Source organism: Aulonocara sp. 'chitande type north' Nkhata Bay, unplaced genomic scaffold (assembly GCF_057382095.1).
Source record: "Aulonocara sp. 'chitande type north' Nkhata Bay isolate Kocher_YH1m ecotype deep benthic unplaced genomic scaffold, A_spYH_male_GT1.1 unmapped_scaffold_34, whole genome shotgun sequence".
NCBI classification, from domain to species: Eukaryota; Metazoa; Chordata; class Actinopteri; order Cichliformes; family Cichlidae; genus Aulonocara; species Aulonocara sp. 'chitande type north' Nkhata Bay.
Window position 1 is genome coordinate 76,338 of NW_028234366.1, and position 27,260 is coordinate 103,597.

General features: G+C 40.6%; 3 protein-coding genes, 1 long non-coding RNA gene and 1 pseudogene across 4 annotated transcripts; 3 read left to right on the plus strand and 2 right to left on the minus strand.

The window, feature by feature from the left end:
* Window positions 1-186: 186 nt before the first annotated feature.
* Window positions 187-2,905, plus strand: LOC147300357 (uncharacterized). Its single transcript, XR_015127960.1, has 3 exons — window positions 187-742; window positions 1,156-1,225; window positions 1,425-2,905. It is a non-coding gene; the product is annotated as an uncharacterized LOC147300357 (long non-coding RNA).
* Window positions 2,906-3,615: 710 nt separating this feature from the next.
* LOC147300358 (uncharacterized) lies at window positions 3,616-6,829 on the minus strand. The gene is made up of 3 exons (XM_086285175.1): window positions 6,501-6,829; window positions 4,928-5,524; window positions 3,616-4,576 (listed from the first exon to the last, which is right to left on the minus strand). Exons 1-3 carry the CDS (start codon window positions 6,516-6,518, stop codon window positions 3,899-3,901), a joined length of 1,293 nt encoding a protein of 430 aa, XP_086141301.1. The 5' UTR covers window positions 6,519-6,829; the 3' UTR covers window positions 3,616-3,898.
* A 3,205-nt stretch (window positions 6,830-10,034) lies between these two features.
* Window positions 10,035-11,159, plus strand: LOC147300359 (uncharacterized). Its single transcript, XM_086285165.1, has one exon. The coding sequence runs from the start codon at window positions 10,053-10,055 to the stop codon at window positions 11,157-11,159; it is 1,107 nt and encodes a 368-aa protein (XP_086141291.1). The 5' UTR covers window positions 10,035-10,052.
* Window positions 11,160-14,188: 3,029 nt separating this feature from the next.
* On the plus strand, window positions 14,189-24,096 carry LOC147300360 (TIMELESS-interacting protein-like). Its single transcript, XM_086285166.1, has 8 exons — window positions 14,189-14,588; window positions 15,755-15,902; window positions 16,361-16,451; window positions 17,703-17,778; window positions 18,087-18,209; window positions 18,296-18,359; window positions 19,155-19,367; window positions 23,183-24,096. Exons 2-8 carry the CDS (start codon window positions 15,767-15,769, stop codon window positions 23,425-23,427), a joined length of 948 nt encoding a protein of 315 aa, XP_086141292.1. The 5' UTR covers window positions 14,189-14,588; window positions 15,755-15,766; the 3' UTR covers window positions 23,428-24,096.
* LOC147300361 (DIS3-like exonuclease 1 pseudogene) lies at window positions 23,900-27,029 on the minus strand (annotated as a pseudogene).
* Window positions 27,030-27,260: the final 231 nt, after the last annotated feature.

A 27,260-nucleotide genomic window follows, 5' to 3' on the forward strand; every position in this document is an offset into this window, starting at 1 on the left:
CAAGCAGAAATGATGTGGATCGATTCAAATTCCTGAGCCTGGATGATTTCAGCTGGAAACAAACCAACTCTGCTTCTTCCTCAGATAATTCAATTCAATTCAATTTTATTTATATAGCGCCAAATCACAACAAAAGTCGCCTCAAGGCGCTTCATAGATACAGAGAAAAACCCAACAATCATATGACCCCCTATGAGCAAGCACTTTGGCGACAGTGGGAAGGAAAAACTCCCTTTTAACAGGAAGAAACCTCCAGCAGAACCAGGCTCAGGGAGGGGCGGGGCCATCTGCTGCGACCGGTTGGGGTGAGAGAAGGAAGATGGGATAAAGACATGCTGTGGAAGAGAGACAGAGGTTAATAACAGATATGATTCAATGCAGAGAGGTCTATTAACTCATACTGAGTGAGAAAGGAGACTGGAAAGGAAAAACTCAATGCATCATGGGAATCCCCGGCAGCCTACGTCTATTGCAGCATAACTAAGGGAGGATTCAAGGTCACCTGGTCCAGCCCTAAATATATGCTTTAGCAAAAAGGAAAGTTTTAAGCCTAATCTTGAAATCTTGTCTCCTGAATCCAAACTGGAAGCTGGTTCCACAGAAGAGGGGCCTGAAAACTGAATGTGTTCACTGACCGGTGTTGCCAGCTTTGGTGGCTCGTCTCCCGCTCGAAGAGGACCAAAAAGAGAACCATACAGTGTTCAGCTGCCTGGCTGTGCTCTACACACACAGCCCTGCTCTGGTACAGTAAAAACCACATTTACATTTGTTTACATTTCCAATGTAGAGGATGAGTTTAGATCACTGTGGTCCAAGCTTGTCGTCAGTTATAGAAACTGGATGTTGCACAGGAAAGTGTGTTTCCTTACATTTATTTTGTGTTGACAGAAGTCTTTGATTCATATTGATTATTAAAGAGCAGCTGTTCACATGTTTAGAAAGATGCTTTGAAAGGAAAAACTTCCAACCAATCATTTCTTTTATTAAATGTTAAATCAGTTATTCTTACAATCCAACACATGCAGAAACTTTGACATGCTCTGATGTAAATCTTGAATTACTTCACATTGTGCATTTTGTCCCTAAATTTTAAAAATATTTTTAATTACACTTTTTTCTTAAATGTTTTTATTTTATTTTTTTTATCTCTTTCAGGTCGTGAATTTAATGAAACCCATAGTTGCTGCTTCCAGTCATGTCGTGGGCAACAAGGATGTAGATAAAGGTGAAGATTTCTATGGCCACATGCAGAATAACTCATCAGATTGCATGTTAAAATTCCTTTGAATGAACCCTCATGACTCAGAGCTTCATATCTAATGTCTCTTAGCATTGTGCACAGCACTCTCATCAGTATTTGGTTCTTTTGTAGTGATCTGTCTCCAGTGTTGACCTCTAACTCTCAGTTTGTTTCTCCTCCACAGAAAGCCAGAACATTTCAGTAGCACTCATGAGAAAGTTTGCCCAGAACCACAGTGCTGAGGTCCAAGCAGCTGTGACCTCACTTCCTGCACAGCAGAGACCCTTGTTAACGTGCATGCCGTGTTTACTTTTTCTTATGTTAGGAGTTCGGGTTCACCATCCTGTGTTCTGTATTTTGATTTCCTGCTTCACTATAAATCGCTGCTGCTGTTCTTTACGCGGTTTGGACACACTTCTTGCTTTGTTCTCAAGAGTGTGAAGTAATGGATTTAATCTGCTAAGGAGAGTTTTTCATTCCCATTGCTCTTTGGGAGTCAGCGGGCTTTAACCTGTGGAGAAACGCGTGTGCTCTTGCTCCTTCAAACGGTTTTCTTCAGAGATTTCTCACTGTTTGTACACATGCTGAGTGGCTAGTTTTGAAAACACTTACTTTACCTTTACTACTCTGCTCAGAAATGCAACCTGTGACCTTACACAGCCCAAAAACTTATCCTAAAACATAAATTAACAAGGACAGAAGCTTTTTACAAATGCTTCAACAGTGTAATTCTAACAAGGTATGCAATACATCTAATGTCAGTTCAGAGGTATGAAGTGATGACACTTTGACATCACTGAATAAAAGCAGTCTTGTCATAATAAGCTTTGCTGTGGACAGTTGGCGCGTTCATGTTAAACTTTTTCTTACAAATAAAAAAGGTAATCAGATGTTAAGTTTGTTCAGTTTTAGTTGTTCTCATCGTGTTGCTCCTCAGATCTCCCGTTGTCCCTGAGCCTGACTAAAGCTCGGCAGCTTGTTTTCAGGGCATGGCAATGCAGATATGAGCTAAATGTGACACAGCAAAGAAAAATCAGAATCAAGAAACCCTGAGCTGACTTTCATGGCTGCAGACGTGACATTAAGAGCCTCACAGATCAAAAAAGTATGGGATTTAAACTGCTTCTAGACCTGCACACATCTGTTTCCAGGGCAGGATATCCATTCCAGTGCAGCAGAAGGAGCGGTCAGTGTGGACCTCGGTGCTGTACAGGACCTCCTGGAGCTGCTTGTCTCCTGGCATCTGGGCTTTCACTCGTATCTGAAGGACAAAATAGGAAAATCAAGTTGCTCTCACTGTCACCTGATTTCCACAGACTGCCATCTGACCACATCCCTGCAGTTGGATCCCACCGCCGTACCTCTAGGATGGGTCTTCTTGTTGTCAACCCAAACCACCCTCTCCTTCAGCTCTGAGCTGAATATATACACATGATTGCTTCTTAAAAAACAAACAAAAACAAAAAAACGTCCCCACACGGAGTGAGACTCAGTCTTGGATGCCCAGATCAGCCAGTGTGGTGTCCAAGAAAGGGAAGGGTTGGTTTGCCAAGTTGGGCTGTACCTCGATGGGCAGTGTCACCAACATGGGGATATCCTGCTCCAGTCTGACGCGCAACATCTTGTTGTGGGACCCCGGGAGCTTCCTGTCTGCCGATCCGCCTCTCCGTCGGCCTGCTCCACAGTCACCGCCTCCTCCAGAGAGCGTTTTGTGTTGTCTGCTGCCAGCTTGACTTGCTGATCTTTATCTCAGGAGGCAGTGGGTTTTTACCCTCTCCCCCTTTGATCCTGTGCGTTATCGTTTAAAACTCGCTATCTGCATCTTTTGGCTCCAGCACGTCTTTATTGTTAGAGTTGTTGCTTGCTGTGTTCTTCTGCAGGGTGCTGATGATTCATTGTTCTGCTTCTTCTGATGGTAAACGCCTCTGGAAAGCCTGAATATGTGAGCGCGTCTGATTCATACAGAGTTCTGCTCTGCCCCCCCGGACTGATATATGCAGCCAGTGTGAATGTGTGTTATGTATCAATCACATGTTAGGTTCATTAGACTGACACAAGGGTGATGCACAGATGTTGGTGTTTTTAGGGCCAAGTGTGAAAGTGGAAGAAAGACAAATTCTTTTGAAATGTTAAAAGAATGTTGGAAATTTGATCAGAATACAGTAAAAATGAGAGAAACAGATATTTTTCTCAGATCATTGTGTTAAATTGTCATAATCGCCATGTTCTCTTTAAGACTATCAGCTCTACTCTAAACAACCCTGAAAGCCTCTGCTGACACATGTCATCAGTTCCTTTCTTTCTTTGTAAACAAGGTCGAGTCTGTCAGGTCAGCAATAGTACTTCCTACCCATCAGTGTTTATTCCATGACTGTAAACATGTTTCCATTTGTCACTTCAGTCTTTACTCTGAAATACAGGAAATGACATCATGGCTCAAAATCTTTGTCGTTCAAACAATTCTTTATTTAACAATATTTTAACTTTATTTAACAAAATACATTCAATAAAAACTTAAACAACAGAAAACTGATTTTTAATCCAACCACTGAAAAAAAAAAGGTAACGACTGAACACAAACAGAAGAACAATTTATAAAGATTAAAATGGAACTACAGGAAGTTTGATTCACAGCCTCATTTGAACTTTAACTTAAACTTAAGGAGAGCCGACCTGAACTCTGTGGAGCCTGATCTCCAGGGTTTTAAGTTGGACTCTGAAACCAGAGGATGTTTCTCTCTCTTCAGATTCACTCTGATCCTGTGATGGGAACGGTTTCAGCCCTGCGTGATCGCGCTGATGTTTGCACAGAGCAGATGATGAAGTGAATGTTTTGGCACAGTGGTAACAGTGAAACAGTTTATTAGTAACGTGGGATCGTTTGTGTGCAGAGTATGAACTGAGATTACTGAAGCTCTTGTCACACTGCTCACAGCTGTAGTTTCCTTCCATGTGTGTACGTTCATGGTTGCTACAATGACCTGACTGTGAGAAGCTTTTGTCACAGTGTCTGCACTTGTATGGTTTCGCTCCTGTGTGGACTCGTTTGTGTGTTTTAAGGTGACCTGCAGTGGTGAAGGATGACCCACACTGATCACAGAGGTGCTTTTTGACCCCACTGTGAAAGAGTTCATGTCGTTTTAACTCAGCTGATGTGGGGAAGCTTCTCCCACATTCTTTGCAGTATTTCAGTTTGTCTCCAGTGTGTTTACGTTGATGTATTTTTAGGCCGGCTTGCAGACTGAAAGTTTTTCCACAGATGTCACAACGAAAGTCTTTCCCACCACCACAGCGATGACAGGGTTGAGAAGTGGATCCATCTGTGTCGCTCTGCTTCTAAACAAAGACACAAAGACCGTGTAAGTCAGTCCTTCAACACTTTTATCCTGAAAGTCGCCTGAAATAAAGAGCATCTCTGCAGACGTCCAATTACATTTTACTGTTTCAATTAACACACTCAGTTTACTGGGCTACAATAACTACAATACTACCACCATAATACTACAGCAATACTTATTTAATATTACAGTAACATCTGACTTACACTTAAATGAAATGAAAACCTGAATAATGGCTCAGAGCTACTCTTCGGTGCAGTAGAAGTGCTAACATGCTAACACAATTTAATGAGCAGACTTGTTCCAAACAGTCAGACTGAACTTACAAGAATAAAATAAAAATACAAACCTCACAGTAACTGCACTTGTAGAGTCTCTTTCTGGTGTGGATCTGTTGGTGTTGTCTCAGGTACTGTGGAGTTTTAAAAGTCTTCTCACACAGGTCACATTGATAAGGTCTCTCCTCAGTGTGGGTAAACATGTGGTGTTGTAACTGTGTGTCTGTTGTAAAGTATTTACCACACTGATCACACCAGTACACATCTTCTCCGGAGTGAATGCGTAGGTGTATATTTCGGTACCATAGCTGGCTGAAAGTTTTTCCACAGATGTCACAGCTGTATGCCTTAACTCCAGAGTGGGTAACTAGATGTCTCTGCAAGTGGCTACTTCGAGTAAAAGCTCTGCCACACTGATCACAGCTGTAAGCTTTAACTCCACTGTGGACGACTTGGTGTGTTTTCAGGGAATTCTTCCAGGAAAACGACTTTCCACACAAGTCACAGCTGAACGGTCTCTCTCCAGTGTGGATGAGCTGATGTTGTTTTAGTTTAAACTTCCAGGTAAAATCCTTCCCACACTCGTCACAGGTGTTTTTTTTCTCTCTCTTTCTTCTGTGAGGTTTGTCGGCCTCCTGAGAGCGCTGACTTCTCGGTCCACGTTGGTCCTGCAGTGACAGAGATACAAACAGAGGCAGTGAGTGAAATGCAGTCATTAAACAAACTGAAGCTTCAAACTCCCTCCATTAACACTAGTTTTAAACCTGAAGGTGGAGTGTGGCACCAAACACCACCAGAACCTGAACGACTGCAGGTGCTGATAAGTTGCGGTCGCGGTATTTCAACATCTAGTTAGCAATACAGAAGACGAGCGAGAATAAATGGAGTAATATTTTTTATGTGGCAGGTAATTTCAAATGCAGCGATTCTATCAGCCCAACAAACATCAGTAAACACACAAACTGTTTGTGTGCAGTTTGTCTCACAATGTGATGTAAAGACTGCAGCAAAATCCTCTGCAGGTTAGTGCAGGATAAGCAGGCAAGTTTACTGTAATGTGATGGATTTAAGTAAAGAACAGTGTGTGACTGGTGCACAGTGACTGTGGTGCTCATGTCAGAGTTAGATTACATCAAGTGTAGCAGAGATTAACTTAAACTTAAGCTCATGATGCTGACATTCATTCACTGAGCTCCACCCACATACCAACAGTATAGTGTCTAATATAAAGACAGTGTACTGTCAGTGTAGAGAAAGGAAATCAGCCAGGACAACTCATGAAACATCTGCTGACATCTGGATGAATTCACAGAGAGCAGCAGGTCAGCTGATCACAGCCTGCACATTAAAAAAATCTACTGGAGCTCTCAATAGAAATGATTGTGAGCTGTGACCCTTTTCCCCACACTGAGCCACTACAGCTGATTTTAGGGTTGAATCCTGCTGAATCCCACTTTAACATCTTCCTGCTCATTTTGATGTTTAGAGGCAACGTCACCGTCTAAGATGTAGGCATTGTATACATTGTATACATTATTTCTACATTACATTAATATTGCACAAGGTTCATTTAGTTTAGCATAAAATATACATATCAGTACTTCAGCTTTTAATGGAGTATTTCTTAACACTAGTATCTGTCACCTTCTGTGTTGAGCTCATTGTTTTCTCTGCAGTGGCTGAGCTGAGTCCAAGTAGCTGAAATTTCCTCTGCTGCTCCGTCAGACTCTTCTCCTCCTCCTGATCAGCTGGGACACAAAACAGAACTTTGTTAAGCTCCACACTGCACTGAAGAGTCAAAGTGTCTCATATGTTCATCTGAGAACACACAGAACACATTTTAGCTTCCCTGGGTGGACAACTTGTTTGAAACAAACACAAAAGGTTTGAGCACCGATACCAAATTCAGCAGTATGGCACACCAGTACCAGGAGAGCAATTCCTCTTTAAAATATGCCCTGGCCAAGAAAAAACCCGACAATATACGTGTGCCGTGAGAAATGATAGATAGATAGATAGATAGATAGATAGATAAAATTTATTTCAAACATGCAAATATAATTGAAATAACAACAGAAAAAAATAAAAATAACAAAACTTAAAAATCATCAAGTTTTCATGTAAATATCTATGTCTACAGAATGTGTGTGCTCGAAAAGGAGTAGGATGAAGTTTTCTTGTTCCTACCCCCTTATTTCAAATTTCATTGCTTACAAATCCATATCCAGGATTCAACATTATTTGATCATATATTTAACTATGTACAAGTCTAACACATTGAACATACACAAATAAAACCATTTTCAGCACGTAAACCAGAACAACAACAAACTACATTTTTTACATAAACTAATCACTCTGTTTATAACAGCCGCTTAATCTCTGAGTTTATTTTCTATCTATGTGACAAAAACCTTAATGAACACTTAAGGTTGGGTTACTCAGGCCTTGATTTATAAAAAATGAGGACACAATGAGACAACTCAGTCACTGAGAGGAAGATTTCCTATATTCATGCAATTTATTATTTTTTGAACAATCCTGTGAATTTTTGTATTGATGTACTTGTCTTGATTTCATCTGTATATCCGAGTGGGTGTAGAAATCTGAGCCATCATCTGAGTAAGCCTCATCACAACTTTGCGCTGATAAAGGCAGCTGTGTTTTAGCCTGGAACACATTTATTTTTACATTTCTCATAAATGTATTTCATTATAGCACTTTTACCGCCAACATGTTGGGTCTTTTGGAGCCGGAAGTGACCTTATATGGAAGAAGGGTGGCGCTAGCTAGCTTAGTTAGCAAGCTGCATTCATAAGCTGTGCAGGTGCCACAGAGATGCTAAGTAGCCTTAATAACAGGCTAATAAAACAACAGAAACTCTGATTACAATGAGCTCATTTAAAAGCTTTCTTCTAATAAAATTATTTTCTTCTCTGTGTTTCACAACCTTTTGCTGATATCTTTCTGTAAATTAGTTTAAAGCAGCTTGAGTCAATTTAGTCAGATTTTTTTTTCCAACTGGTTCACAAAAACTTGAGAAGAGACACCGAGGAGAGCAACAGAAAGCCTCATTCAGGAGCTAAACTCAAGATTAACTAGACTCGGATTAATATTAGCTCGGTGCTTACCTTTAAATCAGTCTTGACAATAATCGGAGAGAAAAACGCCATAAAGCGGGAACTCGGCTTCTTCTTCTTCTGCTCTTGTATTTTTTGGCGGTTAAAGCTTTAAGGCGCATTACCGCCACCTGCTGGACTGGACTTTTCATGTCCCAAACATCATCAATTGGGCACAAATTTGTTGGAGTTTCTGTTAATAAAAAAGATGGAATTCAAGGATCTTGTTATTTGGTTTGTTTGTTTTCACCATTTACTCTACAATTTTCTGCCAGTGTATAGCAAACCCCACAGCTCAAATCAATGAAGAATTTAGTATTTTTAACATATTGCTTAAGCTGGAACCAGCAGCTATATAGGCCTAATTTTTAATCCAAACATGTGATAGAGGTTTACCACCAGGAGAAGCAGACTGTAAATAAAAGACTGTGCTACTGAAAACTGTTAGTCTGACTTTGGATTGTAAATATGTTTCCTTTTGTCACTTCTGTATTTGTATATGGCTCAAACTATTTGTTATGAAAGCAAAACAAACAAACTGATGTTGTATAAATTTATTCAGGATTATTTACTTCGAGTCCAGAAATCATAGCTGTCTCATCAGATCCAGTTGTGACATTAGCTATAGTTTCCGCGGAGGGTACTTGGTTCTGTATGACAGCACAGCTTTTAGGTTGAATTCAAGCGCTTGAGTACAGCCTGATAATTAGAGGCCTGCAAACTGTTTGCTGATGAACTTTGGAAGTAAAAGTACAGACAGCTATAGAAGACACAGGACACGAGATGGGTTCATTATTTCTTTTGAGTTCCATGTAACAATCCGTAACTCTGTAATTAATGAATGTGCCATTTAATCTTGGCTGCAGCCAAGATTAAATGGCACATTCATTAAATGGCTAAAATGGGTTGGCTGCCGTTCAGCATTTAGCACAAGTCAGCTTTTGATCAGAAAGTTTTCTGGTTTGATCCCTGGCTGCTCCAGTCTGCAGGCGAAATATCCTTGGACAAGATTGTAATCCCAAGCTGCTTTCTGATGCATCCATTGGAGTGTGAATGCTTTATAGAGTTTGTGAAACAGTTGTACGTGTGGTCAGATTGTTTTGTATTTGTGTGTGGATTGAAGCACATGTCTGAGAGCACATCAATCACTGCACATATTTTTTAAAATCTTAGTTTAAATAAAGTTTTTGATTATTTATTATAAAAAAGAGATGATATATATATAATGCAGTGGGCACTCCACCAGCTAACATGTCAGTTAATTTGACACATTGATTTATTTATCATTTCTTTTTCTCTCTCAGCTTTTCAGCTCCATATTTTTGCCATTTCTTCCACACTCAACTCTGTTCTACAAGGTGAGCCCACAGTTAATGTAGGAGAGGGCAGGTGGCATTAAGAGATTTGATTGGGCAATCTAGGGCCCAGTTAGTTCTTCCTTTTGGTGAAAGCTGGGCTCTTCAGTTCAGCATGGTACAGCTCCAAAGATTCTGCAACATCAAACCCTCTGTCTGCTAATGTTACATCACCTGGGCTGAGGCAGTCCAGGTAATTGCAACAGTTTCTTGAAATTAGTTAATTTAGATATAAACAGAGTGACAGTTTACAGATTCAAACATGTCTCAGAGAAAACAGAAAAAAACAGTAAAGCCCAACTCTCCTCTTTGTGATCAGGAAGACAAAATTCAACTTCCTGATCAAGTAGACAAATCATTCAACCAGCTTCTAGAAAAGGAAGATATTCAAAAGTTGAAAGAAATGGAACTCCTAGAAATGCAGGGAAGAAACTTTGAGCTCCAAGCAAAGCTTGATAAAGCACTAGAAAAACTAGTGCTGAAGGACAAAAAGAATCAGGAGCTGCAAGTAAAGCTTGATGAAAGACCGCACACAAATGAAGAGTTTCTTCAAGAAAAAAGGCTACAGGAGATAAAACAGAAGGAAATGGATTTCAAGCTCCAGGACATGGAGAAACAAAACAAAGGCTTGCAAATCAAGCTTAATGAAGCTCTGCAAAAAAATTAAAGAACTCCTCCAAGAAAAATAACAACAGGACATGAAGCAGTGCAAACTCCAAGGCATGGAGGAAAAATACAAAGCGCTTCAGGTAAAGCTTGATAAAACACTGAACAAAAATAAAGAGTTGCTTCAAGAACAAAAGCAACAAGAAATTAAACAGAAACAAACGGACTGCAAGCTTGAAGACGTGCAGGAAAAATACACAGCGCTGAAAATGAAACTTGATAAAGCACTGCAAAGAAATAAAGATTTCCTTCAAGAGAAAGAACAGCAAGACATGAAACAGAAACATCTGGATTGCAAACTTCAGAACATCGAGAAACACAACGAAGGCTCGCAAGTAATGCTTGATGAAGCTCTGCAAAAGAATAAAGAAATCCTTGAAGAGAAAGAAAAACTGGACCAGAGAGACACGCAGTGCCAACTCCAAGGTGTGCAGGAACAATACGGAGCGCTGCAGGTAAAGCTTGATGAAACACTGCACAAATATCAAGAGCTGCTTCAAGACCAAGAACAACAGGAAATAAAGCAGAAAGAAGACAAAGAAATTCTCCAGGACTTTGAGAGGAAAAACCAAAACCTGCAAGAACTTTATAACAAACTGAACTACAAAACACCTGAACTGGAAGAGGAAAAGGAAAAACTGCAAAACCAATGCTCAGAGATGCAGAGTAAGCTCAATGACATGCTGAGAAAAAACACAGAAGTCGAGGAACTTTCAGACAACGTGAAGTGCAAAAACACTGAGATGCAGGTGCTAAAGCAACAACTAGAGAAAACAAACGAAGACCTGCAGTGTTCACTTCAAGAAATCGAGAGCAGAAGTCAGCAGTTGGAAGACACGCACAACAAATTACAACAGAGTTATACAGAGCTGCACGAGGCAAAGCTAATGCAGGAGGCAACATCTAAAGAAATGAAAGAAAGGCTCGAAGACAAACAAGCCAAATTAGAAGAAGTGGAGAAAACATGCAAGAGACTTGAGCAGGAGAATGCAGAAACAATCGATCAGTTGAGAACCCTCATCCTAGAGAAAAAAGTGCTCGTGGAAAAGCTCATGGAAAAGAAGAAAAAACGCTTCTGCTTCTTCTGGAGGAGGGACACTCCTGCTTTTTCTACTTTTTCTACTTTTTCTACTGCTAATGTCACCTCGTCTGTTCCATCTTAATTTTCACCTCTCCTCTCCCTTTCTCTCCCTTTCTCTCCTGACACCTCTCCCTCCCCTGTTTCCCTTTAACTCCTATCACCTGTCCCATCTCCCTCCCCCCCCCCCCCCCCCCCCCTCTCTCTTTTCACCCTCACCCCCCAACCAGTCCCGACAGTTGACTGCCCCCTCTAGAGCCTGGTTCTGTCATAGGTTTCTTCCTTTAAAGGGAGTTTTTCCTATCCACTGTCGCACCTAGTGCTTGCTCAGAGGGGATTGTTGGGGTTTTCTCTCCTCTATCTCTTTCCTCCTTTCTATCCCTTTCCTTTACCTTCTTCTTTACAACCCCTCCCCCCCTTTCTATTTCCTCAATAATTTAATAATAAACACAATTGGCAAAATTTTAAAAAGTCAGATCAATGTCTTCATTCAAGAATGAATTGTCTTTGTCACGGGGTCATGTGTATTTTGTGTTTTCCTCGGGCTGGTGATCCTTGCAGTTGTTGAGCCCAAGAGTCCAGATTTTTAGTGTTTTAATCACATTTAGTGTTACATTTTAGATCACAACAAAAGGATATCCACAATTTAGGATTCAGGCATTTGTCTTTTTCAATATCATAATCATTCTATGATTGAGTCGGTTACAGAAGCAGCAGTTAGCAGCAATAACTTCAATTCATCAACATTTGCAAGCATTTCTTTATACACAGCATTTCTGTCAGGTTGAGGTCTGGACTTCCATGCAGTAGATTTGCTGCTGTGCTTGGGCTCATTATCCTGTTGCATGGCCTAATTTAGGAGAAGCTTTAGCTGTTGGACAGACGGCCTCACATTTGACTCTAGAAAACTTTGGCATACAGAGGAGTTCGTGGACTGCAAGGTGCTTATTGCTTGTGTCTGCAGAACAAGCTCAAATCACCACAATTGAACCAGCGTACTTGACAGTGGATTTGAGGTGTTTGTGCTGTGTTTGATTTTTGCTGAAGTTACTGCTGTGCATTATGACCAAACCTCCACTTTAGTCTCATCTTTTAAAAATATGTTGCTCCAGAAGCTTTCAAGGGCAAATTTGCAAACCTCAACTGAGTTGTTGTGTTCTCTTTAGAGACAAGAAGCTTTCTCCTGGCGGCCCTTCCAGACCAACCATACTTGTTTTGTCTTTTTCTAATTAAACTGTCTTGAACATTAACATGCTGTTTAAGGCCTGTAGAGGCTCAGATGCAGCTCTTGGGTATTGTGCAGTTTCTGTGAGCACTGAACAGTCTTTGTGGTGGATCTGAATGCTCCAGACTAGCAAACTTGCTCATGGTCAGTTAATCAAGTGCATAGAGCCCTGTGATGAATTTTCACATTTACTCTGTGAATCTTCATTCTTCTAGCTAGTCTTTACTCTTCTAGAAGCTTTCTTTGCTCAGACGTCTGCAGCATTGAATCTATGTCTTCTCCACTGCTATTCCAAACAAGGTGCTGATGCAGGGGTCATTAGCACAGTAAGATTTAAGTGCACAAAATGTTCACATCATAATAGTAATAATAATTAGAGGAGAGTATTATGTAGTCCAAGAAGTGTGTGGAGAAGTTTTCAGTGCAGAGGAGGGAACCATGGTGTTCAGGAGCCAAACTGCTTTGGGGGAAAATGCTATTGCACAATCTTGCCGACCTGCTCCTGATGACGCAGTCGTCTTCTGGAGGGAAGTGTGGTAAACAGTTGATGGGAAGGGTGATGCGGGTCAGCCATGATGCTAGTGGCTTTCCCAGTGAGGTGTAAATATCCTGTAGACTGGGTAGAGAGCTGCCAATAACACGCTGTGCGGTCCACACAATCCTCTGGAGGGCTCTGCGATTGGACGCATGACAGTTTTCATACCAGACTGTGATGCAGCGGGTTAGGATGCTCTGCATGGTACCTCTGTAGAAAGTATTAAAGATGGGTTTGGGGATGTGCACCTTCTTCAGTCGTCTCTTAAAATGCAGTCGCTGCTGAGCTCTTTTAGTCACTGATTTGGTGTTGCTGGTCCAGGACAGGTCCGGGGGCGGATCTAGAGAAATTTTTCCAGGCTGGCATGGAAATCAAATGGGGTGGCAAAATCAAAGCCTTGTTTTAAAGACATATGCAGGTGTTACATATGATTAATATACATTAAGCATATGTTTCATATAAATATGGTCTATAACTTAATTATTTTCTATAGCCCACATAATTAAACATTTCAGTTACATAAAATGTGTGTACTGTATAGCCTGTATAATAAATAAATATGTAACCAATAAGTATAAAATCCAGAAAGCTACACAATACTGGGCGGGGGCTCATTTCCAAACACAAGTCTAACTTAAGTTTCATACTGTTTTTGTTAGAAAAAAATCAAATTGTACTGACTACTACTACTGCCAGAAAGCTGCACTATCACAAACAATTATTGAAACCTCATTTTTCATGATTTGTTGGGTCAATATTCTGAGGTCCAAAATATAATTGGCCATTTTTGGCTGCTTTTGATTGTTGTTGTTTTTTTTACCTTGTCTTTCTTGGTATCATTCTTTTCAGCACAACCTCACACGTCCAAATTTACAGTTATTAAAACAACTGGTCTGAAATCACACAAACACATAAAACCCTAGTAGTAGTTATATTTTCTCTTTACTATAAAAACCACAGACATGTTTAGTAAATTATTTTCATAACTTGAAATGCAAATATAAGTGGTAATTTTTTTTAAATTAAAATTAAACAAAAATTTTGTAAATAATAAAGTTATATACAACTATTCATCTAAAAATGCAGGCAATGCATCTGGGGTTCTTATTTTTATTTTTTTGCACAGCCATTTTAAAAATACTACAACAATCAGGTGTCACAATAAGACGCCCCACAAATTATTTGTGCCAGTAAAAAAAAAAATTGTCAACCACAAGACAGAGAAGAACATCACAGGGAGAAACCCTGCAGGCCTGACAGCAGGTGTATCGCTCATTCTGTTTTCCACCTGGAGACAGTGTTCACAAAATCGTCGACGACTGATTTAATAGTCGACGCGTCGTTTGAAGCTTTGTAAGATCCCAAAAGACGCAGGAATAAGTAGCAGGATTTAAGAGTGTAATAACGGACTGAAACAGAAGATGGCAGCACTGCATGTACAAGGATGCCAGCTGCCGTTAAACCCCGAAGAAGAAGAAGAAGAAGAAGCAGCTGTGTCCCAGAATTCATAGCGCGGCCCAGCTCAGTTTCCAACAATGGCGGCAGCTAGTTAGTTTTAATATTACTCTTATTATTCTTTCTGGGTCACAAAATAAACGTTTAACATATTTTCAGCCGAGAATGTAGCTGTGTAAACCTCAAATATCGGCTCAGTTTATCAGGACACCACATATTTTCAAAAGCGCTCCGACGTTTTCGGAGACGTCTGTTACCCACTAGCTCGATAGCTAGCCGGGGGCTAGGTCACTAGCACGGTGAGAACACCGGACTCCAGGCAAATTGTTTTCAAACCCACCGCCGTCTTTCGCTACTCAGGTTAAATATATATGAGTCACTTAGATAAATTAAAAATGTTGTTGTTTGGCTTTTTTTTTTTTTTAGTATTTTATTTGTTCCTGAGTAAATCGGTTTGTCTGAGATTAAAGTTATAGTTTTTACACAGCTGAATAAACGTCAAGCAGACAGCTGATTATCAGAAGTGTGAGATCCTGGAGAATATACTCCGTTGTCCTGTTATATTTTAGATAGCAAGGAGTTTATTAAACTTCACCGAAACAATCTGCAAATTTCATTAAAATTGAATAAACTATCATCTTGTCTTTATTTTTAGTTAGCACCTTAAAAGCTTAAAGCTGTAAGCTAATGATAGTTATATAAGAGCATATGCTGCATGGTGCAATAAGCTGTAGTTTTACGTCCAGTGGATGATGATCTGATTAGTCGACTAATCGCATAAATAATCGGTGACTAGTCGACTATCAAAATAATCGTTTGTGGCAGCCCTAGTTGTGTCACATCATTTTGGCTCAAGAGTTTACTTTATTGCTATGTTTGTTTTTTGCTATTTTATTACTACATTTGTATTGTGCAGCACTTCGGTCTGCCAGGTGTGTTTTTAAAGTGCTATATAAATGATGATGACGATGATGCTTACGGAACAGCTGAAAGACTTTAAAACAAACCTGTTACTTTAATGATATTTCTGTGGTACTACAGAGTCCAAAAGAAGTATCGCAGTAATAATTCATCCAAATTGTAACTTTTAAATGTCATTATCAGCCCAAAGGTTCACAACCAGTTCATCCCTGATAGAATGTAAATATATACAAATCTATAAATTGTATTATGTATATAACTGTGAAACAAACATAATGGACCATTAATGTATCATAATAGTACATTTCTGAATTTGGGGTATAATTCCAGGTGGGATGAGTGTCTGTACAGCTCCTCCTGTTGATGTAAAAAAAGAAAAAAGTAAATGCCAGTTTTTTTAGGTTTTCATGTTGATGTTGTAACACAGTAAAGAATTACTCTTACAGAAATAAATGTCATTTTTTCAACTTGCAGTTAAATTCATGTAACTTAATGCTGATGCTGTTGACGACTGGGGCTCACATGTCTTTTACTTTGTCTCCAGGACCGACTCACCATGGTTGACCCACAGGAAAATAGCCCGCAGGACATTCCTGACTATGACGGCATAGAGGATGAAGCTTTCCCCCCACTCCCACCACCACACTCCCCAGGCCGGGGAGGCCAGGAGGAAGGAGACCCTTTTGCAGATGGTAGATGCTGCTGTGCTCTTACAGGATTACTATGAGGTCTTTAAGATGTGATGATTCAGAACTTTGTATTTTAAATTCATGGTTTAATGAAGAATCATAGAAAAATAAGATTCAGGAAAAAAGGCTAATGTGGGAGAAATACAACCTCTCATAGTCCTTCCACAAAGCTTTTTGGAACAGCTTGATAATAATGAATTTGTTAGTTCAGCCTAGAATTAACAAATGCATGAACTGGTTTTTCAGCATCTCTCTGAGACTGGATGTTTCTAACAATAACAACACACATGTTTTTGTTTGCGTGAGCAAATGAAACCTATCAGATACTGTTCAAACCAGCACATTTCTTCTGTAACCTCCAGTCTATAATTTGTCTGGATTTAAAGATAAGCTTGAAGTTTGCCACGCTGCCAACAGAATGAGTTAGAAACACATCCTGTTGTCATGTGTTTTCAATGCAGGAGATGAAGGTGAGGTATCACAGCTGGCTGATGTCCCTACTGCTAAAAGGAGAGGCGTGAAGAGACCCCAACCCAAGCTGGACTCCCACAGGTAGCAAAGACATTTATATCACGACAGAGGGTTGAAATGCATTAAAATGCGCATTTAAATAGGAAATTGATGTCATCTTGTGTGAGCTGGGACACAAGGAGGCCAAAATCATTGATTGACGTGTGCAGACTGTCAGTGTTGCAGCCAGGTTGAACACGAGTCTGTGACTGCACTGGTTTTTATCACCGTTTCACTAATAATCGTGCACAGAGGCTCAGAGACACACTGACACACAGAGTTGTTGCAAATGTTTGAAAACGTAAGTTTGTGGAAAGAACTTTGCACAAAAAAAGTGATGTGATATTATCTGAGTGGCGACACCTGTCGTTTCGCAGACTACTGCAGCGTCTTCTTACGCTTTAGCGGCGGGTACAAATGACTGCATCTGTGTGATGATGGTGCAGCTTCACTCTGCCAGTCATTTAAAGAAGAAAGACTCTAATACCATTGTTGTTTTCATCATTTGGATGGGCAAAATTCCCAGACTGAAAATTGTCAGAGCGTTGGAGACATCCCTGGATGTGTGTGAGAAAGATGTTTCCAGTCTCTGTACACCTATAGTGTGAACCTGGTTAGTATTGCCAACCATAAGTCAGGCTCGTTCCCAGTAGTCTCCCAGTGGGTGTCCCAGTGGCACTCCTCTGTTACTGTTCTGTTCACAATGTTCCTGGACAGAACTAAGTTATACTAAATCAAAGGATGTTAAATAAGCTTTTAAGTAAGAACGTCGATTATACTTAGGATAAAACTTGCAAGCTGTATTAAAGAAAAACATAGATTTTCATTTGATAAAATATTCAAATTAATTGCAACTTTGCTATAATATATATATATATATATATATATATATATATATATATATATATATATATATTATTATATGTATATATATATAGCAATTTTTTATTTTTAGATGGAGAAATTTGACTATTTCTCATTATACTGCCTTATGTACAAACAGGTAGGAAAAGAAAGGTTGTGGGCACCCTGAAAACCAAACACCCTACCCCCCCCCCCCCCCCCCCCCCCAACAAGCTACTGCCTTCTGAACATGGTACATCTGAAGGCACTGACATTTCCATTCAGAGGGTCTGTCTGTGTTGGCCCTGTGACAGGCTGGCAACCTGGCTGCTGGGACGGGCTTCAGCCATCCACGATCCTGAATTGGATAAGCCAAATACGCCTGGATGTGCTGCTAACCCTGCTTGTAATCCATTAATGGTTTAACTTAGTCTTAATATTTTTTCCCAGGCTGATATCAGATCGAGGGCTTCCAGCTCTGGGCACTCTCTTTGACAATATCCAGTTCAAAGGCAAAGGACACGAGGTAGGATATGATAACATCTGTCCCACCAATTACCAGATGTGAATGAAAATTGGTTTTTGAGCTAAATCTGTTTGGCCTGTCAGCTTTTAATTAGATGTCCTAAATTTGGTTTGAGACTAAAAGGTCAAAAGTTGCCCTTTCTGTCGTGGTCAAAAATGAGTGAGGGGAACCAGAGGTTGGTTTACCAAATTAAGATGTCTTTTGTTCCAATGACTGGAAGTCATTTTTTAGTGGGAAGAAGAAGCGTCCTATCACACACAGCCCTCTTTCATATCACTACTCGCTGTTTTTGATGTTTGCCCCATTAGGCTGCAGACCTGCGGCTGCTGATGCAGAAGATGGAGAACTGGGCCCACAGGTTGTACCCCAAATTGCAATTTGAAGATTTTATTGACAAAGTGGAAAGGCTCGGCAGCAAAAAGGAAGTGCAGGTGAGAGGAAGCAGTAGAATATTTCCTGCAAGCGTGTGGGATTCCTAATGTTCAGAATTTGTAATTTTTTACTCATTCTTCTATAGACATGTCTTAAACGAATACGACTGGACATGCCCCTGACACATGAAGATTTTACAAGTACAGATGGTAAGAAGAAAAATCATTACTGATGGGGATACGGTGGACTAGGGCTGTGCGATATGACCAAAGTCTCATCTCCCGATATAAGAATTCTATCGTCCGATAACGATATAAATCACAGAAATGTAACATTTTCTGTCAATTCTGTGGATCTCGACTTGCGTGAAGTGTTTCCAGCTGCGCGTCATGTAGCTGGAGTCGAGTGTTTTAACCGATGCATGAAACGACACATTTTTAGACAGAAGTTGTAACGGCGCCGTTTTCTTTGTGAGTATTTATTACACGGCGTGCTGCGGGGGAAAGCCTGTTCTAACGTTTGAGTCTAAGGTTTATTTTTTAGCACCTGGCGGCTCTGTTTTACTTCTCATCCGTAAACACTCTGCTCTTTCACGTGATTCCGTTTATTTTGAAAAGCCTCAACAGGACCTTGAGCTTTATTCTGAAAGGTTTATGTGGAACATAAACAAGAGGACACGCGATGGTTTTACCGTCGTTGTTGCTAACGACAACGCATAAAAACAGGCGCTTGTCCGTCCGTAGTGTGGTTATATATAAGAGAAAGAGAGAACTTTACTACAGTGACATCAGAACCATGAAGAAATATTGCCGTAAACAGTTTATTTTGCGACACCACGAAACAAACGATAGCGTAAAATGAAATAGACGTTTTTATATCGTCAAACCGTATATATCGTTGTATCGAACAGCCCTACGGTGGATTCACACCTGCAGGTGCACATAGGAAATACTTGCCATATTCCACAGGACTTAATTATCAGCACTGCTTGAAATTGTGTTCAGGTGCTGGTGACGAAGAGGTACAACGTGAACTGGAAACATTTGGGGATCCTGATCTGTTCAGCAGAGAGAGTTTTATTAATGCTCCCCAAGGGCAGATTGCCGAAGCCCTCGCTCCCCCACCTACTCCCTCTCTGACCGAAGAGCAGCAGAAACGTATTGAGCTGAACAGACAGCGGGCCCTGGAAAAGAGGCGCGCACGCCAGCAGCAAATTGGTAAGAATGGCAAAAATGTATCATACAGCTGGGACACAATATAACAGAAATAATTAATGATTCTGCTACAAAACATCCAGCGAAGGTTCATAAGGATCATCTAGCTTCATTGGTGTATTAACTTTATATGAAAATACAAAAAGCAAAACATTGAATGTACAGTATATTGCCAAAAGTGTTTGCTCATCTGCCCCCACACTCATATGAACTCGAGTGACATCCCATTCACGACGTCCGCCTGTGCAGCTATATCAGCTTCAACTCTTCTGGGAGTGTTTATGGGAGTTTATGACCATTTGTAAGGTCAGACACTGATGTTGAAGGCCTGGCTCCAAGTCTCTGCTCTCATTCATCCCAGTGGTGTTCTGGTCAGGACTCCCATGCCAGAGTTCATGTCTTTGTGGACCTTGCTTTGTGCACTGGTGCCCAGTCATGCTGGAACAGGAAGAAGCCATCCCCAAACTGTTCCCTTAAAGTCGGGAGCCAAAATGTCTTTGCATGCTGAAGCATTAAGAGTTCCTTTCACTGGAACGAAGAGACTGAGCCCAACTTCTGAAAAACAACCCCGCACCGAAATCCCCCTGCCACCAAACCTGGAGCTCTGTTGTCCTGGCAACTGCTAAGTTGACTTGTCTATCGGCTTTCCAGATTGAGAACTGTGATCCGTCGCTCCATAGACTGCATCTCTCCTGTTCTAGAGTCCAGTGGCGGCGTGCTTTACACCGCTGTGTCCCATTGCTTTGCGTTGCACTCTGTGATGTAAGGCTTGGACTACAGCTGCTCGGCCATGGAAATGGATTCCACGAAGCTCTCTGTGCACTGTTCTTTAGCTAATCTGGAGACCATGTGAAGTTTGGAGCGATGGACTCCACAGAAAATTAGCAACCTCTGTGCGCCTCAGTATCCACTGACCCCCACTCTGGGATTTTACGTGATCCACCACTTGATGGCTGAGTTGCTGTCGTTCCCAAACACTTCCACTTAGTAGCAGCAGTCTGCATGCCTAGGTGCTTGATTCTATACAGCTGTGGAAGTTACTGGATCACCTGAATTCAATGATTTGGATGATGGGTGGTGAGTGAATACTCCTTACAATATAGTGAAGTGGATCTAGTGTATATATCCACCAGAAACCCTGAAGGTCGAGTGACGAGTTCCCGTATTGCACAGTTCGTCCAAACCACCAGAGATTCCTCACATTAGTGTGGAGTTTGGTAATAAGAGGCAAAGCATGTAGAAAACATTGATTTCTTTACTGCCTGTCTGATGTCAGCTTCAATTAGGCGTAGTATTTTTGTTTTTGCCTTACACTTGTGATCCAAACTGTTTTTACTTCCTCTTTAGTTAAAGCGGAGCCAGCTGTCTGCGATCTATTGTCTACAAATCTTTAACAGTGACATTAAATCGTTCTTCAGGGTCCTCATTTACCGCAGAAATGATGTAATGTGATTTAAATGAGACCCATAGAAAAGAAAATGACCTGTTGATCGGTCTCTATTATGAGCCTTCACCCATAAAAATGTGTTTACAGTTTATAACACTAGATGGTGATATGAGACCGTTTCCATTGTATTACCCGAGCATGATTTACTCATCGACTTTAAACTTTTACATTTTAGTCATTAGTCCTCCTTAAGAGGAGCCAATCCACCCGGGGCCCTTTTTTTTTTCTGTCCAGTATAGAAACTAAACAGCTGACATCATTCGGGTAGTGTAGCTTCCAGAGATCTGAAGTTAACGTGAACTCTGGAGGGCAGTCAAAAGCTTAATTTTTTATAATGCAACATACTATTATTTACATACATATTATTTTAATAAGCAGTTTCAGGGTTCGTGCTGTTTTAATGAGTGTTCGATGGAAAACGACACTGAAGGAATTTGTACTCTTGAGTCACATGACAGTAAATAATTTCGAGTATGTGTACATAACACAGGCTAATGTTTAAAACTATGATTATTATTTTGCTAGCTATCAAACTTGCTGGAGAAATGATTGAAATGCACTGAGTGTGATAGAGTACGGCAGTGCTAGCACAGCAGTTAGTTATGGCATGGTGATTTATGCAGTGTGCTTTAAACTTGGCTAACATTACTTAGCAGTAGCAGTAATATTAGTGACTTCACTCAAGTGAAAGCTTTAATCGTTAGTCCGACACTTAACTAGCCAACTTAAGCCTTAAAGAAAAACTGGTAAAAAGAGGGACTGATGCATGTGGGCACAAAGAAGCCATTTCTTGTGCTGCTGAAGTTCCCTGGCTTTCATTCAAAATGTGTTTATCGTGAGCACCGACACATTAAACCATTTAAAAATTATAAATGGCTTTAAGCTCACATTGATGCCTGTGGGGCTCTATCAGCCACGGAGACGACAGACACATTTTAGTGTTTTAATGAATGAATGTTTCATACTTTAAGGCTGCCTGTTTATTTAAGGGAGATGAACAATACATTATTATTTGACATAATTCTATGACAGGTGATGGACTGAATAAATAGATTTTAGGTCGATGTTTGTGCGTTTTTAAAGTCTTATATGTTGAATTGAACTGAGTGTGTCATCTGTTCAAAGCCTCCCGTCAGTGCTGTTCTCCATGCCTGTCTTACTGTACATGGTGTTATTAGCACAAACACTTTAAAGCTGATCATTTAGGACTGTAACAATAATCCAGAGAGCAATGTAGTCAAACATCTCACAGTTAGTTTTATTGGGAATGAACTTTGACCTGTTAGGCCCCCAGGGCTTTTCTGAGCTTCCTGCTCGAAAATGAAGAGGCCAAAATAAATGGAGTATTTCTCTGCAATTACAAACTCTGTGTAAACAGTCTTGGTATCAAAATAAAGCTAACGCTTGTGAGCTGTCATCAGAGGGGTAAATATTACTGCAGATGTTACTATGTCAAAGTTACTGGGACTCAAACATAGAAAAAAAAGATTATTTCCCTCACCTAATTTTTAAAAGTATTTTATAGCTTATATGCTATAAAATATACTTTGGGTCACATTTAACTCCAGAAAATCATAAATCAAAATATGGATGTTACCTGTCCACAGATTCATGGTGATGTAACTGCTCTTTTAACTGTTTGGTGTTTGTAGAAATGGTTTACAGCTGAGATTCAGAGGCTTCTGTGGACACTCATGTCTGCACTTATATTTCTGACCTCGTGTTATAACCGATTAAATGTGATCTCCTCTCTTTTCCCCCATTTTTGGTGATGTGGGTGCTTAACTAGTTAAAGTACCAAACATCTGTCTCCTGTTGTTGTGTCACGTAGGAAAGAAGCATCAATATCTGATGAGCAGACTTGTTCATTTGTGCAGATTTCTTCTTTTGTGTGGTTGTTTTTTCCAAGTGGAGATGAGCATCTCTAACAAGTTGATTTGTTCACATTTGCACATCTGCATTTTTGAGAGAAATGAGTTTTTTGAGTTTGTGCACTATATGCATATAAGACAACCATTTCCTTTTTCAGTATTTTTGTGTGGTGCATTTTTCTCTGTTTTAACAAAAGAGGAACAAAGAACATTTAAGTCAACCTAAGACGATTTGTTTTAATTTTTACATGGTCTTACTGAGGTGATGCAAAGTGGAACATGCAAACTGTTTTTTTGGTAATGTGCTGGAAAAGCTTGATAATGGACCTTGAAAGTGCTTAAAGTGCTTAAATTTGACCCTGAACAATGAGTTTGAACCCTGCAGTTTACAGTTTCATTTTTCATTATCTCAGCTTTGCCTGTCTTTTATAAATCGTAGTAGACTGAGTGTGTCTGTGTTGACTGAAACCATCACTGTTTCTAATTCTCAACCCTTTCAGGCCCTTCAGCCTCTCAGACTGCTGACATGTTAGGAGACAAACCTCCAGCTGCATCCTCACCAAATGTCATCAAAGGTTCTACTGATGGAGATGAAACTGTAGAAGATCCTGACCTCGAGCCTTCCAACAACACCTCCACGCAACAAACCAGCCCGCTTCCCCCCAAAGACTCTGAGCCCGCTGAGGCTGAGACCGGCCTCAGCCCTGAGCAACAGCTCAGCAACGACTGTGTAGAGGGGGATTAAAGTTCACGTGCAGCAGTTTCTGCTGAAAAGCTTTGGCAGTGAGCAGATTTAAAGGTTTCCCAATGTTCGTGCCTGCTCATTCGAGTAATGTTGTGCATTTCTGGTGGTTTATATCTTGAGCACATGTTCCTACTGTGACGTCAGCTTTGGGTTAGCAAAGACATTTATAATCAATGGAAATAAATGTTTTTCTTATTTTTAAAAGTCCAAATCCTAAACGTATTTACCATGTGTTGGTATCTGTTACAGAAAAATATTTGAACTGATCCACAGTTCCTGCTCTGATGCATCTTCTTTCTCCAGTTTCACTATTGGCAGAATTTTGGTTGCAAACATGTTTCTATAAAAGGCCTCTGTGTGTGTGTAGTATGTGAGCTGTCAACTGACCATCACCCTCTTCCAAGCATTAAGTGCTCGTTCAATTATGAACAGTTCTTTCTTAAGCTACTGCAGGGACATGAAACGCAACACGATGAAGTGGCTCCATCTGCGCTAATGAAAACACCATTTTTAATTACAGGCCACTGCACACATATTGAAATAGTTATGTACAGTTCATATTTCTGTTGGTAGTTCTAGAAAACAATCTTAAAATCCACAAACCAAAAAACGGTTCTGATTATTTACCAGTTCAAACAATAAAAATGTCCTTGGTGTTGGTGTCTTCTATACAGGCTCTTGATATACAAACTATAAGATAAATACATCCTAGTTTTATACATCACTTCCAATACAACCAACCTCAGGTGTGTTCATTACTCTACGGGTTTATTTTAAAGTCTGCTAATGAGTGACATGAAGTTTTATCAGTCCGGTGACCTGTCCAGGGCGTATCCTGCCTCTCACCCTATGACAGCTGGGACAGATTCCAGGACGTGCAGAAGAAAATGGACGAGTGGACGTTTTATCATCTCCAGAACAATACTCGTGCTGGGTTTTGTATGAAGTGGTCACAGGTAGTACAATATGTGTGAACTCACCAAAAATGGTTCTATAACACAAGACATTTAATTTACACAAGACATTGATCCCACCAGTGAGATATTGAGATCACTGGTGCTGAGAGAAAAGCCTTTTGTTACCAGACTTCTTTAACCTGCTGCAGTTGACTAGTTTCCTGCAGGATTGAACCACATTTGCAGTGAGTACTAGGTCTTGTCAAAGTAACTGCTGACACTTCACTGGCATTAACACGTTCCCTATCCTCCTTACAACTAAGTTTAACTTGATGTGATTTTAAAAACTAACTTTTACAAAACGTATCCACTGATTCGGTTTGACTCTGGTTTCTAAAAAGATGGCGGGACATGTTTTTACTTAATATTGTGTTTGCTTTCCTGTGACTTCACACACTCGTGTGGTTTGTCCACACACAATCTGGAGCTACAAGAATGACCTGGATGACTCAGCACGAGTGATCTTCAATGATCACCGTTCTGTTAGCGCACAGCGTGCAGTTCTCACAAGTGTCTGCTTGGAGGTAAAGCTGGGCTACAGCGTTTCTATGCTGTTGTTGCCGGGAGGCGTGAAGCCCTTTCCAGATCCATCAGAGCCAACTCTCTGATTTCTTCCAGAATAGAGTACAGACTGGGAGTTTTGCTCTGACGAAACTCTCTTTCCTCTTTGGAGAGTTTGGGGCGCCGGGCTGTCTTCTCCTGAGCCAGCGCCTCTTCATTCTGACGCACCACCTCTTTGACCAGCTGACTGCGGCCCTGAGGGCTGGGCTGCTGGGACTTGGCACTGTGGTGAGGCTTGTTGCTGATGACCTCGAGGTTTAGACGGTCAGCGTGGCAAGTTGAAGAGTGGACAGAAATACGAACCTGAAGAGAGCAGAGAACGTAAGTCACAGTATTCCTCAGTTCGATCACTACACAGTAATGGCACCTACTGAAAATAGTCTAATGGAATGCTATGCAAAGACAGGCCCACTTAAGGTTTGTGACGTAATATATAACAGCAGTCCTCTCAGCACTGTGCGCAGCGTCACAGCTAAGTAGACAGTGGTGTAGAGTGGAGAAGTTTCCGACTGTGCCACAATTTTGTTCATAAATAGGATAAATTGGATACGTATGTTACACACACGTATCCAATGTAACAAACGTTCATCCATCCGTACACGAACTTTCTTTACTGTGCTTTCTAACATTCACACGACGTGGAGACTGGAGCAGAGGGGGAGAAAAACATTCATTAACACTGTGACCTCGGTCAAGTGTCACAGTGAGGTTGTTGTTTTGTTGATTTGTTTGTTGAATATCATCATCATCTCTTTGTTTGATATGATCATAGCTTGACAGCAGTCAATGCTGTGGTGGACAACTTGTGTTTGGGCTAATGTTTCTTTCTATCTTGTTTTGGCCACATGTGTCATCCATCATCATCCATCAGTAAGCTATGTTGTTAGCATTGCCTTTGCCCTTTGACATTTATGACCCCAGGATAAGTCCATGAAAGAAAGAAAAGATGTTGATAACAGTGGAAGCAGCAGTACTCTGTCACTTTTTCATGTCTTAAAGCCAAAGATGTGAGAATAACACACCGTTACTTCAGTTTCTTTTTGTTAGCTAACCTTAGGGTAATGTTTCCTGCTCTTTTTGCTTAAATCACATGCACTTATTCCTCACAATCATCGTGTGTAACATGCCTGAACTTAATATAACTTGACGCCAGTGATGGGCAGCAACGCATAATTAGATTACTTTTTTCAAGTAACGAGTAAAGTAAGGGATTACTGTTGCAAAAAAGGTAATTAGATTACTGTTACTGTCCCGTAAACACGCTGCTCTACTGTGTTACTAAACCGTGAGTTTGTTTGCAAGAGTGTCTCATGACAATGACATAAGTGCATGCGACGTTTGTGGTAACAAACGTGTGCAGAGCAACAATGGATCATTTATCGAGTGCGAGAGAGAGAGTGCGACCGTGCAGCGTTTAAAGGCGTTTATGTGAAAACAATCGACAATTACCGCCCACTGTCATTTTTTATCTCCCTTTACAAAAAGGTTTGTGTAGAAACGCCACAAACTGGAAGCATTACATTTCTTGTCTTGGAGGAGAGCCCCCCCCCCACACACTTATGTTTTTGTTTTCATATAATATTTAAAAACAATAAACTGAATAACTTTAAATGATTTATTTTCAGGAATAATTTTCGTCTCATTCATCTTACTGACGTTTTGTTACCTTGAGATTAGCTAACAAAGCAGCAACCACACGACACTTTATCACAACAAGATCATAAAACGTCTCTTAATGTTGGACCACAAAAGATCCAGTAGTTGTATGAACCTGTGATTCATATACACTCATGCATATATATTTGGAATCGTCGCCTTTAGGCGCTGCATTGCTGGAAACCTTCTAAAATGATTGATTAGCGTTTTCTGTGACTTACGGTGATGTGGTCAAACAGTTTGAAGGTGGAGGTGCCACAGCTGGAGGTGGTGGTAATGCGGTCCGGGTATTTTCGCACAGTGCCACCCTGCCAATCACAGCTGCCGTCCTGTCCCGCTACCACCACCAGGCCCTCTTTGTTCTTCAGATACACAGGCCCCCTCACACCATACCTGTGAACAACATGGCTGTGGTCAGAGGCAGCCTTACTTACTCAGTGATATTACTCAACCTGCTTTGCGCCCTGTGATTTTAATCATTACATGGATTCTACAGCCTTCTCAAAATGACCACAGGTTACATTTTAATAAACTGTTAATATTGCATATCCCTGTAACACCACAAGCATGGAGAACACTGATGTTATTAAATTACACTTTCCTTGCAATAAACAAGCAGCAACCTCCAGAGGTTAGCTAAGCTAACGTAGAAGTGCCACA